Source organism: Vitis riparia, chromosome 5 (genome assembly GCF_004353265.1).
Source record: "Vitis riparia cultivar Riparia Gloire de Montpellier isolate 1030 chromosome 5, EGFV_Vit.rip_1.0, whole genome shotgun sequence".
Taxonomy (NCBI): Eukaryota; Viridiplantae; Streptophyta; class Magnoliopsida; order Vitales; family Vitaceae; genus Vitis; species Vitis riparia.
In genome coordinates, this window is record NC_048435.1 from 13,586,664 (window position 1) to 13,605,441 (window position 18,778).

The 18,778-nt window shown below is 33.5% G+C and overlaps 1 protein-coding gene across 2 annotated transcripts; it reads right to left on the bottom strand.

Annotated features, from left to right (window-relative positions):
- Positions 1-1,889: 1,889 nt before the first annotated feature.
- On the bottom strand, positions 1,890-14,386 carry LOC117914441 (ankyrin repeat domain-containing protein 13C). 2 transcript variants are annotated; one of them, XM_034829788.1, is made up of 3 exons: positions 14,173-14,383; positions 11,743-13,880; positions 1,890-2,616 (listed from the first exon to the last, which is right to left on the bottom strand). In XM_034829788.1, exons 2-3 carry the CDS (start codon positions 13,357-13,359, stop codon positions 2,272-2,274), a joined length of 1,962 nt encoding a protein of 653 aa, XP_034685679.1. In that variant the 5' UTR covers positions 13,360-13,880; positions 14,173-14,383; the 3' UTR covers positions 1,890-2,271. The 2 variants fall into 2 exon arrangements, with proteins under 2 accessions (XP_034685679.1, XP_034685680.1); XM_034829789.1 differs by having other exon boundaries at positions 2,461-2,626; positions 14,173-14,386.
- Between the last annotated feature and the right edge of the window lie 4,392 nt (positions 14,387-18,778).

Here is an 18,778-nt window from a genome sequence, read left to right on the forward strand (position 1 = left end):
CTTCTTAAATAAGATTTTAACCTAATTTGGTTTCACTCAAAATTTATTTTCTAAGCTTTTGAATTAGTTCCACCTTTCTGTGCTTGTTGTGTTGACCTGAATTTGGAGTTTTGAAATATTCTTTGAAATTTGGGATAATTGGTGCATGTTTAGGCCCCCTTAGAAATTTTTCATGTGTTCTATACACATTTTTTATGCTTTGATTTGATTTTATCTCACCTCTAAACTTGCTAAATAATTCAATCTTTGCATGATGTATTGTTCTACCCTATTTCTAAGTAATAATATGTTTGGTTAAATCTAGGATACTCTATTCATGTTTAGGCACTTTGGGCTTTAGGGTTGTAGACACTTTGAGTGCATGTTGTAGATTTTTTTTCCTTGATTTTATCTCATCTCTAACTATTTTATTCGAATTTATTTTTTAAATACTTGCTTGTTGTCCAGTTTTTGTATATTTGGTGTAAACTTGTTAATTCAGTCACCTTTTGCATGAATTTGACTTTTTTTTACTTTTGATTTATATTGTAGACATCTTTTTACATGTTGTATGAGCTCTCCCTTGTAACTTGATTCTCCTTTACATATTTTATTTAGATTTATTTGTGATCCGAGTTCTAATACTTGTGCATGATTAAAGTATATTAGTTTACTTTGCTCCTAGTTTAGCTATATTTGACTCTTGATTTTGGTTGTGAACATACTGTATATATTCAGAAACTCTTGTTTTGATATTATATCTCTTATTTTGTTTGTGGGTTAACCCTCTTTTCCTTGTATATGCACATTGCCCTATTTTGGGCATTTTTTAGGTACTCTTCCTTGTTTTTTTGCTTCCTTTGATATGTATGTCATATTTTGAGTGCTTTTGCCTTTAACTCTCCATCACCATTGTCTAGTTATATCATTGTTTGTTATCTCTTGGTATTCATTAATCTATTAGTCAATTGTCTTAGTTCCCTACACTTGTTAAATAGAAACCTTTTTTTAGGGCTTAGAGGGATGTTACCCTATAGTACCTTCCCAATAAGTAACCTGACCCTCGGACTTGGACTCAATTTTCATAGGCATGTTTTTCCTTCCAAAATGAGTCACTTTTAGGGTTTTATTTAATAAATTGTTTTCCCTTTTAAAAATAAACAAAATAAGTGGTGACTCTAACATTTTCAAAAATTAGTTTTTCATAATAAAAAAACAAGTCTCGCTATCGAGTGAGGACACATGAAAAATATGGATTCACAATAGACTACCCACTACAAAGGCATAAGATACCACCTCCATATGATCTTTCTCTTCGGATGTCTTATGACACTTATCCTTAGAAAGACCCATGCTTGAAGGGTAACAAACTCTTCTTGGAGTCCCACATCATGCCCTTAACTAAAAGGTTGTTAGTGTAAGTGTCTTTAACATAGTGCGATTTTCCAATTCTTGCAAACCCTAAGGACCTTAATTTCAAGAATAGATCTAGGCAACTTGCATACTAGATGCTCTTCATTCTTGGCTATGAACATGTATAATTGCATTATATAAATGCTATCAAGATAACCATTCAAGAACACCATTTTGATACCCAATTAACATATCTCATCATTTTGATGGATAAGAGTACTTTGATGGATTTGAGCATGGCTACCAACAAAAAAGTTTACATAGTCGAAGCAATGTTTCAAACAATAACCTTTAACTACAAACCCTAACCATATAAGTCTCAACTTATTTAAAATTTTAATAGAATATCCAAATAAATTTGATGGAATAATTTAAAATTTAGTAGATTTTCAATGGACCAAATTTCCCCCAAATAATTCAAAATTTGCAGCAAACAATCTACCTAATTGAATTGGAAGACAAATATTCCCTATGCCAGTCAGTGCCCAAAATAAAAATAAAAAATAAAATGAAAGCTAGCAAGATAGATATTAAGCGAATCAAGTAATGTAAATGGCGTAAACATCTGCCAAGAACTGAGGACACATTTGCATGAATTACAAGTATCATTTTTCATAAACCCCACAATGATTTACCATTTTTCAACTCACAGAAGGATCATTTACTTCAATATATAAATAGAAGATGGCCCTCTACCTTTTTCTTTTTTTTTTTTTTCTTTTTTTCTTTTTTCCTTTTTTGTGGATCTTTTCCCTTTTCCTTACAGTATCACAAATTTGTTGATTAAAAGAAACACTGTTGCCTGCTTGCCTCCCTTTTGACTCCCTTCAGAAAGCAGCATCCTAGGTGTACATGTGGATCTTACTCTCTTCCCAGACTTCATGGGTTTTGACTCTTTCCTTTCTTCGACTTGTTCTTCTCCTGCATCTTCTTTTTCTTTGCTTCAGCAGTAACCCAAGTGTAATCAGAAGGAATAGCAAACGGTTCTTGAATGTTGTCTATCCTACTGCTTGAACCACCATTGGAAGAAGAGGTAGGGCGTTGGTAAGGGGCCTTTATCCACTGAAACCATGATGAACTTGAGGACTGCATCGTGGCAGGGCTCTCTGGGCCTGCAGCAGAAGGACTTGAAGGGGGTGTTGTAAACTCATCCACCGGCTGTAGTTCTTCAAACTTTGTAAATGTAACCAACACTCTGATGGTAGGAACCACAGGAATTGCAACCTGGATATAACTATAGAGGACTTCTTAGCAAATAGACAAATACAGAAATACAACAGCCAACCCAAGAAGTTGCTTGGAAGAAATAATAATCACAGGTAAAAATTAAAAAATAACAAGACGCTGTCTACAAATTTTGGTAGCAAAACAGGGTTCAATGCTTCCTTCCTACAACACCATGCTGGAAAAACCGCTATTAGGTAATTCTGTCATATAGAACAAAGAAATTGAAGCATACATGCAATGGCTCTATTTGACAACTAGGATGAGGATGTCCAATCTCCAAGGGGAAAAAGGGAACATAGTAACACAGTATAATCAGATTTGGATTTCAACAATCAACACAGATGCCAGACCAACTTGCATTGATCCATTCAAGACAGAAACTGGCATGGGACTTCAAAACTTTTCAATCTCATTAACAATTAACAATCGTGATTACAATGACCGGTCAATGGATGAAAACTAAAAATTAAAACTAAATGAACCTTCTTCTTTGTGAAATATCTTTTCTAGTCACAGCACCATACAGGCGTACACTTCTTGAACTCTATCATGCTTGATTGGAATTATCTTAAAAATTTAGCATTCCAAATTAACTCTTAAAGAGCAGTCAACAATTCAAGAATCACTCAGGAAAATCTTGCACAGTTCATTAGGGTTAGAAAACCCAATCCTATACAGCAATTTGTATAATAATTATTTGTTCTGAAGCATAAAAATTAAAAAGAATTTATTTGAGGCACTCTTCAGATTTTTCCTCTCCTATTTAGCACTTTCAACTTTGTACCAAAACCTATCATCTTACCACTCAGCAGTGCCTCATCATATCCATCAGGCCCTGTCATGTTGATTTGTGGCCCTCTCAAAGACTTAAAATAATCTGGATGCCAATCTGGGTGAGATTTCAGATTTGATTTTGAAGTGTGAATTGAAGCTATAAATTTTCTTAGATAACTTAATTTTCTTATCTTAAAAAAAAAAAAAAAAAAAAAAAAAAAAAAAAAAAGATCTATAAACCAAAAAAATAAATAAAAAAAAACAAAAAATACGTATTAAAAACAAAACAAAACAAAAAATCCAAAATGTTGTCAATGCACCAGGCAAAGGCAAGGCTAAACAAGAGCAAGAAAGAAATCATCTATAACATAAAACCATCTACAAGCTCCATCATTCAAGGATGACATGGTACTGTTTCACATGATAAACCAAAGGAACATACAGACCTCCATGAAAGTGTTAAGTAGAGCATGGATAACACTAAACTCTCCTACTATTGACCCAAGACTGCAAATGAAACTTATGAGGGAAAATTTTGTCACTATTTGAAGAAGCATGTGGTCTTCTACTTCAAATTAAGAAACTATTGCCTGAGTAAAGAAGGCTATTAATTACACTACTAAGGTCTGATTTTATTCAAATTGTAGATTCCAGAAAAACTAGAAAAAAGACACAAAAGTGGATTGAGGGTTCAAAAAGACATGACAGCCTATAATTAGGCAGAGGATATGGCCTTGAAAGTTGTTGACAGCTGTTTAGTCAAACCTGTGTAGTCAGATTTCAAAGGTTTGCTGGATAGGAGTTCAAATTAAGGCTATATCCTCAAATTAAGAAACTATTGCCTGAGTAAAAAAGGCTATTAATTACACTACTAAGGTCTGATTTTATTCAAATTGTAGATTCCAGAAAAACTAGAAAAAAGACACAAAAGTGGATTGAGGGTTGAAAAAGACATGACAACCTATAATTAGGCGGAGGATATGGCCTTGAAAGTTGTTGATAGCTGTTTAGTCAAACCCGTGTAGTCAGATTTCAAAGGTTTGCTGGATAGGAGTTCAGAATTTCTTAATGATTAATCTACCTTCTTTATGTCATTTCTGCATATCTTTCTTCATCCCATACTCCCGTACAAAATTTGGTTGACACTCTCTTGGACAATGATTTGGCACTAAAGAAGATAATTTGAACCTCATGCACAAGGATACATCTCTCCCATCCATATGGTTTTTATCAGATTCCAACATGGATATTATTCTCACAACTCACTGCATCAGAAACTCTTTCTCATAATGTAACATTTTCAGATCATTTATCTTGCTTCTCTCCACAGCATCAAGTGGTACTCACTCATTCTCCTCTTTTTTCCCATCCCTATTGCATAGTAAGCCACCATCTTTATAATGTAATAATGTATTATCACCAAATTCAATACATATTAATCTCTGAAGGCAATGATCTTAAAGCACTTACAATTAAGAAGATCCTTGAAGCCTCCAAATCATCTCTGAAACTAATACACATTCATCAAAAACCGATGCATATGATTTTTACCAGCTGATCTTTATCAGCACTCCCAGGTTGCATTGCCAAGAGAATATAGTTTCAATCCTGGTCAATCACAAAACTCACTGGAAGTACTACTTTTCTCTTATTAAAAAAAAATCAAGACTTAGGATTCCTTTTTTTACATTTCAACACTTTAGAATGACGAAAGAGTTGGAATGAAAAAAAAAGGAATTCGAAGTCTTGATTTTTTTATTTTTTTATTTTTTATTTTTTTTGTAAAAGAAAATACCAATAAGTGAGTGGATATATATATATAGGCATAATAATAATAACATTTATCCTTTAAAATAATAAAAAAAACTAAAAGGTATATTTTGAAATTAGCACGTGTGGCAAATAGGATATGGAATTGCTGTAGTGCCTATCTAATATCCAATGGATATTATTTATCTCTAATTTTGCATTGGTACCCTAGCATAAAACTTGTTATCATGTTTGGGCTACATTATGTAATTCAGGGTTACTTGTTTAACTCATTCCAGTAGGAATGTTTTTTTTCTTTTCCCTTTTTTTGTTCTGATAAGTAACTCTTTTGGGGAAAAGAGTTACTTGAGCCAACCTATTGCCACTTGAGCCAGCCTTAAGGGCATTTTACAGGGGAATGTTGCTTCCCAATATATATAGACATATACTATTTGGATTTTTCTTATTGGTTGTGTATCATTGTCATTCAACCGAAATTTTGTATTTCTGATGTCAATGGAGAAATATTGATACAAAACCAAGAACAACACTGGTTTACTCTGAACCATAATTATCAAGCAACAGTCAAGCCATTATGCACATGCCCACTAAGTCTATTCCCAGTAAACATTTCCAAACTCTAGATGAGAGCCTGAGCCTGGTCATCAGATCATGCTGGAATCCAAAAAGGAAAATGCATTTGTATTTCAGATCCCATTTTGTAGTTAGCTACCTTTGTTCCTCATCACAGAGATATGCCCTCAGCATTTCCATGTTTTTGTTCTAATTCTCCTTCCTAAATCTTAATTCATGGTAGTTTCCAAAAAGAGAGAACATATTTCAACAGAATTACTTAGTGGAAAGTCGCTAATAGGCATCAGGGTCACAAGGTCTAAATGCTAAATTACTTCCTGGTAAAACTGTCAAGTATTTGAGTACTTGTCTGGTTGGTAGGAGATCACTGAAAACATGTTCTCCCTCTTCACCAACTTGGCATTAACACACCTTTCTTCACTATGATTTAATGTTTATATTAAAATTCACAAGTTAACTACAGACTACAGGGGGTAGAATTTAAAACAATTTAGTTTGGTTAAAATTCAGCAAGTTGGCATCCACAAATGGGTAGGAATGAAATGAGACTTACAACTACAATTCTAGTCCTTGAAGAGATTAGTATGGCAATGGTTGATGCATAAGGTCATGGCATAGTTATGATTAGGAATGATGCAGTCAAGACTGAAAATTTCAAGCATATGAGATGGTATTTTGTATAACAGATCTGTGCTGAATGTCTTATCTCTAGGAATACTCAATAGTACACAATTTTTAAATTGGTTGTTGAGAAGCAAGAACTATACAATGATCCAGTTGCATTATCAGCTGGTAGACAATCAACTACTAAACTATAACATGACCTATTAGTCCAAGTAATTCCAATCTGTCACAATTGGATGCAAGTCAAACATTGGTTTAAAAAGGAAATCAGGTTGGTACTCCATCAGATAGATGATCTATTCTTTAAAGTATCAATCCAACTATGGTTCCCTATCCATAACATCATTTTGGTCCAACTTCAATATGAAACTACCTGGTCCCATTTGACTTCTACTAGGACCAGTGGACTCAGGAATTGACCACTGCACTTCCAAAGACTCACAAATCATTCTTTTTTTTTTTTTTTTCAATTTTAGGCCAAATAAACATAAGACAAAAGCAGCCTACCAAAACACTAAAATTAATACTCAATTTGGGGCTATTGCTACTGCATGCAATCAAAACAAAGCATAGGTGAGGGTGACTGCCTTTAAAGTTCAAGCTTTAAGCAGAGGATATTAAACCACAAACTTGTTATCAAATAAATCAAATCACAGAATCTATGGGTACAATAAGTAAATTCTGAGAAGAATGGACAAGTAGCAAACAGAAAACATTGTAAAGATATTCTAGGTTATGAAAGGGACCTTTATGCATCCTTCAGGTATTCCAAGCTAGCAGAAATCTACGATTATATAACCATGTCTGAATCTCTAATACAAATCAAGCATTAAAGCTCTCAGTGAGCACCATAATTCTATCCAATTCAAAGGGACGCTCTTGTTTCTTAATCCCATTCCCATGCTCCCAAATACTGAAGTCTATTTATGTACCTATAACTTTTAAGCATTTCCTGCTAGGTATTCTTTGTTGTAGAAAAACAAAGCTATCAGAGTACCTAGTAAGAAAACTTTGTCCTCAAGGGTGTAAACAATTTGGAGATCTGGGTTGATACTAGCTGAAGCTAAGCTTAAAATTAGTTCAGTTTGGTTCACTAGTGTTTGCCCATTCATGAGCTTCAGTAGGCATCATTCATATGGATAAATTAAGCCAACCTCAAAATTTAAATTATATATCCAGGTATCTATTGGTAAAAAGGCTCGAAGGATGAAGAAACCAAGAAGTGAAACCATTTTGATGAATCATGAGACGAGAAACATTTAGCAGGACATTTATGGCACGTTTACTAAACTTCAAAGCAAAGGGGATCATAAGAAAGGGAATCAGATAAGGGAAAGAAAAGGAATGAATGGAAGGGAATCAGAATCAGCAATTCCACCAAAGAGTTTACTTACAAAGCAGGAAACAGAATCAGAATGAAGTTGTTTGCCTTTGTAGTATTTGCTAATTGTGGACCAAACATAATGAAATGTGTACTTTTGCCCTTATGCACATAATTTTCCCTATTATCATTAGAGATTTAACAACAAATACTATTTTAAATAGAGATTTTTAAAAAATTCTATTTTAATGGAATTTAAAATGAATAAAAATTATTTTTTTAATATTTTCATTTTTAAAAAAGGATTTTCATTAACTTAAATTATGAAATTATCTTTTAAAATTAAAAAAAAAAATTGTTATAATTATGGTTTTGAAGCATCTATGATTTTTTTCCCTACTTCTTTTAAAAATATGCTCCAATAGGCAAATATTTATTTTAAGGATTTATTACACTTTACCCCTTTAACCTAAACCATGATTTGCACATTGTCCCATCGAGTTCAAAATCGAGTAATATACCCTTCATGTTTTATAATTGCATCCAATGTGCATTTTCTGAGTCACGACATTACATGTTTGGATGGACTGCCATGTGCTCTCCGCGTGATCGAGGGCACAATGGTCATTTTTTAATAAGTGAGGGCAAAAGGGTCATTCCATTTTTAACCTTAATTTGTAACCCTCCTCCTCTCCTCGTCGATTGTTTCTTCCCCTGTTGTTGCAGATGAAGCCCCAAGACGAAGCCCTCCTCCCCCAAAGAAGCTAATGAAGGGCTGACATCAAAGAGAAGATATGGGTTCAATGGTCATTTTTTTACTTTCAATTCTTTAATGGGTAGAAGCATGTCAGGAACGAGGGTTAGGGTTTTGTTTTGATCTTTCAAATAATTTAAAGAAATTTTAGGGAAATTTTGGGAAAATAAAACTCGGTCAAATTGAGGGTTAGGGTTTCATTTGATGTTTCAGAAAAGTGGGGGAAATTTGAGGATTCTTGGGATTGAGAAATTATTTTGGGGATTTTGCAAATTTCCACCCTATGGACAAGGAGAAATTATGTGGGATTTTGGCAACAGCTTTGTGGAATTTGGATTTTAAGGCTTCGAAGGGAAGGAAGAACAGGGGAGGAGGGCTTCAGCTTGGGGGGCAGGGGAGAGGAGGGTTGTAGATTAAGAAAAAAAATGGTCATTTTGCCCTCGATCACGCTAAGAGCACATGTCATTTTGTCCAAAAATGTAACATTATGACTCAAAAAATACACATTGCATGCAATTATAAAGCATAGAGGGTACATTGCTCGATTTTGAATTTGAGGGGGCAATGTGCAAAACACGGTATAGGTTGGGGGGGTAAAATGTAATAAATTCTTATTTTAATGGTTTTAAATATTTGATATTTATTTTAAATTTTTAAACATTTAAATCTTTATTTTAAAATATTTAGAATTAGAGGGAAGGGCATTTAGGTAATTTCAGATGGAGAAATTTTGATTCTCCATCTTTTGGTATACGTTTCTCTGCTTTTGAAGGAGAATCCCGTTCCTCCAATTGGAGGAATGGGTTTCTCAAGTATTGGTGGGGCCTACTACATTTCATTCCCTAAATGCCAAAATGCAAGTAAACAAAGGAAAGGGAATGACTCCTTTCCTTCGATTCCTATGGAATGAAGTAAACAGCCCCTCAGTGACAAGCAACCCTGTCAGCATGATTGGACTTAACTAAAGGAGAAAAAAACCACAAAGGTAATGCATGTAAGATGATTCCCGCTAATTTCAAAACAAAAAATCCTCACTGTAGAAGGATTAAAACACCTAGAGCTAGAGATGAACAAAATATGAAAAGAAATAAGTGTGCCAAAAAAAAAAAACACAAAGGACTTGCTCTAAATCAAAAGCAAATATGATGCCTTAGAAGCAAAGATAAAATAGTCCAAAATTGCCCTTGAGACCTAACTCAAACGGTAAAGGAATTGATAAGATGTAGGAGGAGGTTCTAGGTTCAAGTCCCAATAGGGACAAAAAAAAAAGAAAAAAAAATGTTCCATCCAAAAAAAGAACAGAAGAAGACCCAACAATTACCCGAAAACCATGGAAAGTAGAAAAGAAAAGAATTGATTAACACTGCGTAGTATCAAATTCAAAGCAATAGGGTGGAGTTTATTTGCAGCAAAGAAGGTATTTCATCTAAACCTAGAGGAATTGATAAGATGTAGGAGGAGGTTCTAGGTTCGAGTCCCAATAGGGACAAAATAAAGAAAAAAAAATGTTCCATCCAAAAAAAAGAACAGAAGAAGACCCAACAATTACCCGAAAACCATGGAAAGTAGAAAAGAAAAGAACTGATTAACACTGCATAGTATCAAATTCAAAGCAATAGGGTGGAGTTTATTTGCAGCAAAGAAGGTATTTCATCTAAACCTAGAGGAATTGATAAGATGTAGGAGGAGGTTCTAGGTTCGAGTCCCAATAGGGACAAAAATAAGAAAAAAAAAAGTTCCATCCAAAAAAGAACAGAAGAAGACCCAGCAATTACCTGAAAACCATGGAAAGTAGAAAAGAAAAGAACTGATTAACGTTGCGTAGTATCAAATTCAAAGCAATAGGGTGGAGTTTATTTGCAGCAAAGAAGGTATTTCATCTAAACCTAGAGTCCTGGAAAGTAAAAAACCAAACTGGAGAAGCAGAAAGCAGAGAGGAGTGATGCCCATACACATTTGTTCCCTTCCATACACCTAAACTCAGAATCCTATACATAACTCAACCGTCTTCAAGCTCAACCCACTTAGCAATCAGGATTTGGAACCCACATGCAATTTCATAAACAAGCTAACCTCCAGTTGCTTACAAGTGGCTCAATTCATAGGACAACCCTAATCATCTCATATTCTTACCCTACAATTTATGATCCGTACCTAAGCTTGAAATCATATTTTCAAAAGCAAAATCACTAACTAGACCATTGTCACAATGCTTAGATGGAAAAGGCTCAAGTACAAAAGCAAGAACAAAGATATTGACAACATAATCATTATTCTTGTCTGTCATTAAACAGTTCGCCTAGGACAGACCAAGAAAGAAATTATAAAGGTGCCTAAACCATTCTAATTATGGCATATGCTCCAGTAAATATGACTCAACTGGTCATAATCAGGGCAACAATGAGGACACAAACCCTCAACAATTCAGTTTAGTCCTGTTCTAACCTTTTTTTTTTTTTTTTTTTTGATAGGTGGCTCTAGTTCAAACTTATATGAGCATTTTGGGTACCCAAATTTTAAGTCTCATGTAAGGCACACATTTTGTTTAAGAGAAGAAGATATTGCTGTTAAAAGGTCAAAGGACTAGTAATGTAACAAACATGTAAAGGAATAAGATGGGCAATAAAAAGGAAATTAAACGAATAACACAATTAGTTCCCACACTCATATTAAAATCTAATATTGTATTTATAGCTGGTCCAAAAGTACAGATCATAATTGGGTCCAATACTTGCATTAATTTTCAATGGACCTAGACCACCAAACCATATATCCATTGCAAGACTTGAACCGTACCAAACTCTACTAACAGAGGGATCAGTTAATTGAATAAACGGGTACCAACCATGACCCTTCACAAAAATATATGGGAGACCAAATTCTGAGCTGGGAGAAACTCATATCCTCCAAAAACTGCATCCCAAATGCTCATTTTCTTAAGCCTTTTTGGCTCCGTCCTATCCAACTGACTCTGTCCATGAGCTGAAAGTATATACATCACAACATGGTTCCTAGAAATTCAAATTTCCCTCGCATGATCTAATTCACACACACTCAAGATACCAGCATGTTTAAAACCTGCAGCCCTCTGCCCCAAAGAGAATGTCTCACAACCATATAAAAGCAGGAAGACAACATAGCAGCACTAGAAAGAAAGATAAAAGGACATTTTGTGTAAAAAAGGCAATAGGTAAGTTGAAACAACATAAGTCAAACAACCAATAGAAGGTAAAGACATTTAGCACACTTAAAGTTACACTAAAATAATCATAGAGAGAAAACTAGAATAGATAAAAATGCAACATACCTTGACAGGGAAAGTTCCCATTGGAAGTTTTGTTGTAAGCAGTTCTCTTAGACGGCGAATTGCCTTAACCTTGTTAGCGAGAATGTCAAGCAATGGCAGAAGTTCCTCAGTTTGTAGTGGGAAGCTTGGGGAAAGCCAGAGTGTAGGCCTCAATCCTTTCTTATACTCATTCTCACGGCCTCCGTCCTTGCGCCTACCTCCACTTTCAGAAATCATAGAAGAAGATGTTTTGCTATCCCTTCCTCTCCGGGGCTCATCTCCCCTCACAACAATTTCCACAGAATGTCTTCCTGGTTTGCTCTGGTTTATTGGTGGAGAATCTCCTAATAGATCACTTACCTTCTCATCCACACAGAGAGAACTTCTTGGTGGGGCAATCTTCTTCTGCCCTTCCTGTTTAGAATCTCGTTTCCTCCAGCCACCAAACCATCCTTTCTTTTCCTGCTTCATCTCCCCATTTCTACAACCATTCACCTCTTCAATAGGAATCTCCCTGTGCTCATAACAACTATGGCGATGCCCAATTATCCCTTCACCATTCTCATTTGTCATATCTGATGAATCCAATTTAAGAGCAACTTCAAGTTGCCTTCTTTCATCTTCTGTTAAAATATCATCAAGCTCCTCATTCTCCGCTTCATTTTCATTGCACGAAGAGAAGAATTCATCATCTGTCATAGCCCCTGGAACTCTCCTGGACTTGATGCTCACAACCACATTGTGCATATCATATACCTTTGCTCTCCATGCACCCACCATTTCTGTTTTCTCTTGCCGTCTCCATGTCAATTGAGGCAAAAGAACTGCTTGTGTCACATCAATCCCAGGCCTGAATATATTAGTCTGAGACATTGCTGCCACTTCCTGCTGAACCTCTGCGTCTGTTGCCGGAGAACCAGCACCATCCAAAGCATTCATCACCTCCTTCTCCTTGTGTGAGATCATACAGAGTGATCCAGGAGGGACCTTTCCATCCTCAGAACCATCACCCAGGAAAAGTATACTTTGATCTGATCTCTGAATTCTAAAACCATCAAAACCAGCCAAAGTCATATCTGCCCTCAAATTTGCACCCCTCTTCCAAATTTTGTAAGTATCTGAAGGGGCAATCCTTGAAATGAAAGGAATCACAGAACTCTCAAAGTGGAATGTAATTTCCATGTAGAAATCTCTCATCCTTCCCATAGTTCCTACCAAGCGAGGCAACCTCCTACACCACTTTGCCCAAGCCAATGGTTGGTAATGCCTAACTATGGTCATGGCAATTCCTTCTTCCCTATTACAGATTGCTTCCTGGAGAGCACTCCAGCCTTGTTCATTTTGCAAGCTCCAATCTGCTCCAGCAAGCATAAGCATTTCAGTTGCAGTATTGTCGCCAAGTTTAACAGCCAAGTGAAGAGGGGTGTCTCGGTTTGGAACATCACGCCGATCAATCACAGCAGAGATGGCTTCAGCCTTCTCTTCCTCAGCCAAGGAAGCCATTTCAGTTTGAACCTCATTCGGATTACAAAGCCTAGGCAAACTCGCTAATATCTTCCTGAGACTGGCATAATCTCTCAAAGCAATGGCCTTGTGAACAGGGCTATGGGCATATTTTGAAACGTCAATGCCCGCCATGCCTCAGGAGGATAGAAGACCAACCAAGATTAGTATACACAACCAAAACCCAATTCAGTCATCCAAAAGTACCAACAATGAAGAGAACAACCAAGAACCAGTCTTCCCAAATGAATAAATACTAGGTCTGATCCCAAACCCAATTCAAATCTCAACAACCCCAAGCAGTCGAATCAACACCAGAACCTATAAAACCATTCTGAGCCACGCTATTGAACAATTGAAGCAGACCCAGTTTACAATTAGTCTGCAGAACCAAATGTTCCTCCCAATCTTCCCCAGAAATGAGACAACTCAGTTCAAATTACACCCAAATAACACCAAAGAAGTAGCAGAAAACAGAAGAAAAGTATCAGGGTGTCGGCCCAAATCAAGATCCAGGAGGTGAAGAAATCTCACCTTGTTCTTCCTCTATGACCCCCTCCAAGGAACCAAGATTGCTCCAAAAGGGACGCAGACACTGAACCCCACCACCCCTCTCCCTCTATGCCCTCTGCACATAGAAAAAGAACTAGAGATCCCTGTGATCCAATCCAGATCAGACAAACATAAGAACATGCATGTGGGGTGTAAAATAAAATAAAATAACCAAAAAGGAAAAAACGAATAAGAAAATAGAGGAATCACATAAAGAAATCAATGAAAGGGGAGAATCAAGAAAGGCACACAAGAAAGCAACAAAGCCCCACCATACAAGCAAAGGAAGAAGGAAGCAGTTTACATTGAAAAGGAATAAGCATAAAGCCTAAAGCCTAAATGGAGAGAGAATCAAAGAAATAGACTGAGACAAGCATGAGAGAGAGACGGAGATACCTTTTTTGCTAACTTCCCACCTCTGCACTAGCCTGAAAGAAGAAAGGTAAGAACTTGAGAGGGGTTTTGAGGGTTAATTGTGAAGGTAGTTGTGGTGGGAGCTTGGAGTCGGAGGATGAACAAAGTGAAGAGGCTTCATATTATTTTAACCCCCTTTTGTACTTTTAACAGATAAGAACACACACAAAGATTTGGAAAAAATATGAGAGTCAGAAGGACAGAGGGTCCAAAATGGGAAGACTGCATGTGAGGGAGGAAAGTGAGAGCCTCCTTTCCTTTTTTTCCGTTTCATTTTTCCTTTCGTTTTTAAAAAAAAAAAAAAAAATTATTTATATACATTAGTCTTTGTTTTTTTTTCATTGTTATTGAAAATGTCACTTATTAAGGTTGTTTTCATAAGATAAGTAGGGCCTGCTGTCTGGCTGACTTGGATGCTCCGACCCGACCCGACGCAACCCACTCACTTGGAGTTTGTATTTGGTTTGGGTGGGCTGATTGATTGGTCTTTAAAACCATGTCTGTTACTGTCTCATGCGTCAATTTGATTTGAAGGTAGATTGCAAATAACTAAATATAATAATTTTGTTTTGAGTCTTGTCTTTTTAAATTAGGCGTACCTCTATGAGTCAGTTTTCTTACTCTTTTCAAGGAAAATCATGAATATTGATAAAGCATCTCATTTGGATTTCTTGTTTTTTATTTTTAAATTTAAAAATTATAATATAAAAATAGAACATCTATTATAAAAATATAGGGTTTGTTTAGTTTTTGTTTTTAAGTACTATTTTTTGTTCTTTAAAACAAAAAACACAAAAAACTTATTTAGGGAAGGGGTATGTTTTTATTTTTTATGTTTTGTGTGTTCTCAAAAACCATTTTTTTGATAACAATAAAAAGATATTTTCATTGTTTTTTCACTATTCAAATAATATATTATTTTTCATATTTTTTTCTTTCTTCTTTTTGTGTTTTTTTTAGCTATTTGTTGTATTTTCATAAAGGTGAGTTCCACCCAACCACCACACCCTCACCCGCAAACTCTTTCTTCTTCCTTAAATTATTGAAATTAATATACTTATACATGATGACAAAGTCATTATTTGTTTAAGAAAATTATAACTAGTGTAAAATTTTCAAAATTAAATAATTTTTTTTTTAATTTAAATGAGTTGTGCATATGAAAACTATTTATATATTTATAATATTAAGTTAATGGAAGAAAATATTTTATTAATTAAAAAAATAACTTTTAAACATGTTTTTTGTTTTACTTATTCTAACTTTGTTTTTTTATTAACTCAATTAAACATGTTTTTTATTTTTGACAACAAAAATTGTTTTCCAGAATTCAGTTTCTAAACACAATTTTTTAAAAAAAAAAAAACATAAAAAGTTGTTCTTAAAAACTATTTTCTAGAACAGTTTTAAAAAACAGCAATCAAACAAGCCAATAGATTTACCTCATTTCCTTTAGAATCACACTTTGAAAATTTTAAATTTGAAATCAAATTTTTGATATCTTTTTAAAACAGCTTGTATAAAAATATAAATTTACCTCATACCGAATCACTTTCCAAATTTTTTAAATTTGAACTTGTAAAATTTTTTATATCTCAGTTTTCTTAAACAATTTTTAAAATTATTACCTTTTTAAATATTGTTGTATCTTATATAAAAATTACCGTTTTTTATTTTCAAAATTAAAAAATAGTAGTGAATGATATAACAGAATTGGGTTGGTGGGTGGTTGAATGTAATAGGGCTCTCATATTTAACCTACTTTTAGCTTGCACTTGATTAATTGTTATGATTGCGCTTATTTCCTCTTTGGCGGGATAACAAAGTCAATGACATGCAATGATAGCAACCGTTTTTATTGATCATTTTCATGAATTTGAAGCATCCATTTCCCAAAATGAGAAAAGCTCCTTCAATATTTTCCTTTTGGGTTGGTTTAGCTTGTGAGTGGGGATTATGATTAAGCACAAACCAAAAGTAACCAAGTTTATGAATTTGTCATTAAGTTGGTTTGGAGTTGGATATATATATATATACATGATTCCAAGCCTAGTACAAGCTGCGAAATGGCTTTTGCCATCTTCTCAATCTCTCTCCATTCCATTCATCTATCAAAATCATTTCTCATTGCTGCAATTTACGTGTAATTAAGTTTGACCACCCTTACCATTCATCATTTGGAGAAAGTTGTTAGACAATTAATAATAATAATAATAATAATAATAATAAAAAGGGGGTTGGGGGTCATTTTCAAAAATTGTTTTTTAACATAAAAGGTAGCTCACGATTTTAAAACGCGTATATAAGATTAAAAGGAACCTATATTTATATAGTGTTAGAAATTTCTCAACACCCTCTTACAAAACTAAACAAATTTTTATATCAAGGTTAGGGATTGACTTTAATATCATTTATAATAACTCGCACTCAATCATGTAGATATGATCTAAATAACCTCTCATAACTTTAAAACACGTTTACAAAGTTAAAAGAAACTCATATGATTAAAATATAAGTTGTTACAATTTTCAATCCTTCAAAACAAAACAATAAAAGTGCAGGTGTAAAATAAAAAAATAAAATAAAATTTTTTATTTTTAAAAATAAAAAATAAGGTATTATCAAATAATTATTCTTATTTATTTTTTTATGATAATTTTGAGAAATAATTATAAAAATATAGAAAATAATTAAAATAAAAATATTACAAATAAAAATTATTTAAAAAAAAATGTTGAATTCGAAAATATTTCTTAAATAAAGCCTTAACAATTTCTGGAGGTAAAGGACAAGCTTCATGGTATACAAAGATGGAGAATACTCAATGTAGAAATTGTCAATCTACAGTCAGCTTTAGCACGGGTAGCAAGCAGTACCATTCATATTATTGGTACTATAGCATAAGTAAATTATTAGTACTTGTAGTCCTTTTTCTCCTGCAATCCTGCAATCTTAACCCACCATTATTTCTGTCATTTTTTATACATGATAATGTACATCATATTGCATAAAAAGTTTTGGTTTGATGCAAATGAGTTATCTTGCAATGTGGGAACAAATCCACATTTTTCAGGAGGACAAAATGACCCAAAACCATGATATTTCATGTATATGTACGCTCATACATGCATAGGAAAAACCACCATTTTTCACCAATATATTTCGGTGTTCGGTAGGCCGTAGGCGCACTAATATTTTGGTGCCACGTCACTCCCATTTCTTTTTTTCTTTTTTTCCCCCAAAAACTCTTATAACTAGCCTAGGCCCAACTCGCACTCATACCAACCCAACACCAGCCTAGCATGCGCTGCACGCGTATGAGCCTTCCACCACTCCAATGTAATGAATTGTCGATGTGGGATTCCAATAATTGGAACTTTTAAAAGACAAGGGAAAATCCAAGAGGAAAGGAATGGAACCAAGGGGACGCTCACAATCCCCCCACGTGTATATATATATATATATTATAAATTAATCATAATAAATAAATTAATTTTGGTTATTGTGACTTTTATATAATAATTACATATAAAATAAATATTAATTTCTGAATAAAATGATCAAAATTTTAAAATAAAAAAATACTTATACAAATTATCATTATTTTTTATGTCATTAAATACATCCAAATTAGATGAATATGCATAGAATATGTTTTCAAGTTATAAATATTATTATTAAATATCACAATTGTACATATATCATCATTTATTTTCTATCATTCAATATAATTGAATTAAATGGGTCATGATTTTGATATTAAATATATTTTTAAATTAGACATGTTATAATCAAATATCACAATATTATTATGAAATAATATTTAATGTAATTTAATAATAAGCGTACACGTATAAAATTCATATTTTTTATCGACGTATTTGATATTATTATCAAATATGATAAATTATATCATACATATATCAAATTCTTCAACAAAACAACTTAATATATCTATTATATTTCTACGAGATTTTTCTTATATTTTCATAAATCTTGATCAATTATAGGTCTAACGATATTTTTTTTTTCAAAATATTTACCGACATATCCATAAAATTGAAGTACCGATATATTGATAATTACTAATATTTTCATTCTTGATAATATCTAATAACTAGTCTACCTGCATAAAATCTATAAAACTGACATTTCACATATTTTAAGAATTCAAGGGAGAAGCATGGTTACATGCACTAATCATAGAGAGGGTGAGAGAGAGAGAGAATTCTAAAATTATCCTAACCCTTTTATTTTAATTTTTTTCTCCCTCACCCTACTTCTACATTTATAATGTATTTTCTTTTCTTTTATATATGCAGACACGTTCGGGAGAAAAACATTTTTAATTTCAAAACTTTCCACTTTTAATTTTTTTAGACACGTTAAACATAAAATTATAATAGACAAATAATCAACACAAATTAAATATAAACATTAATATATAATGGAAAATTAATAAAAATGTTATCACACAATTAATTTATTTGATAATTATAATAATATATTTAATAATTTAGGGTTTGGATTTAAAAATTACCTTCCATTATTTAAATGTTTAGGATGTAAGATTTTTTTTTTTTATGTC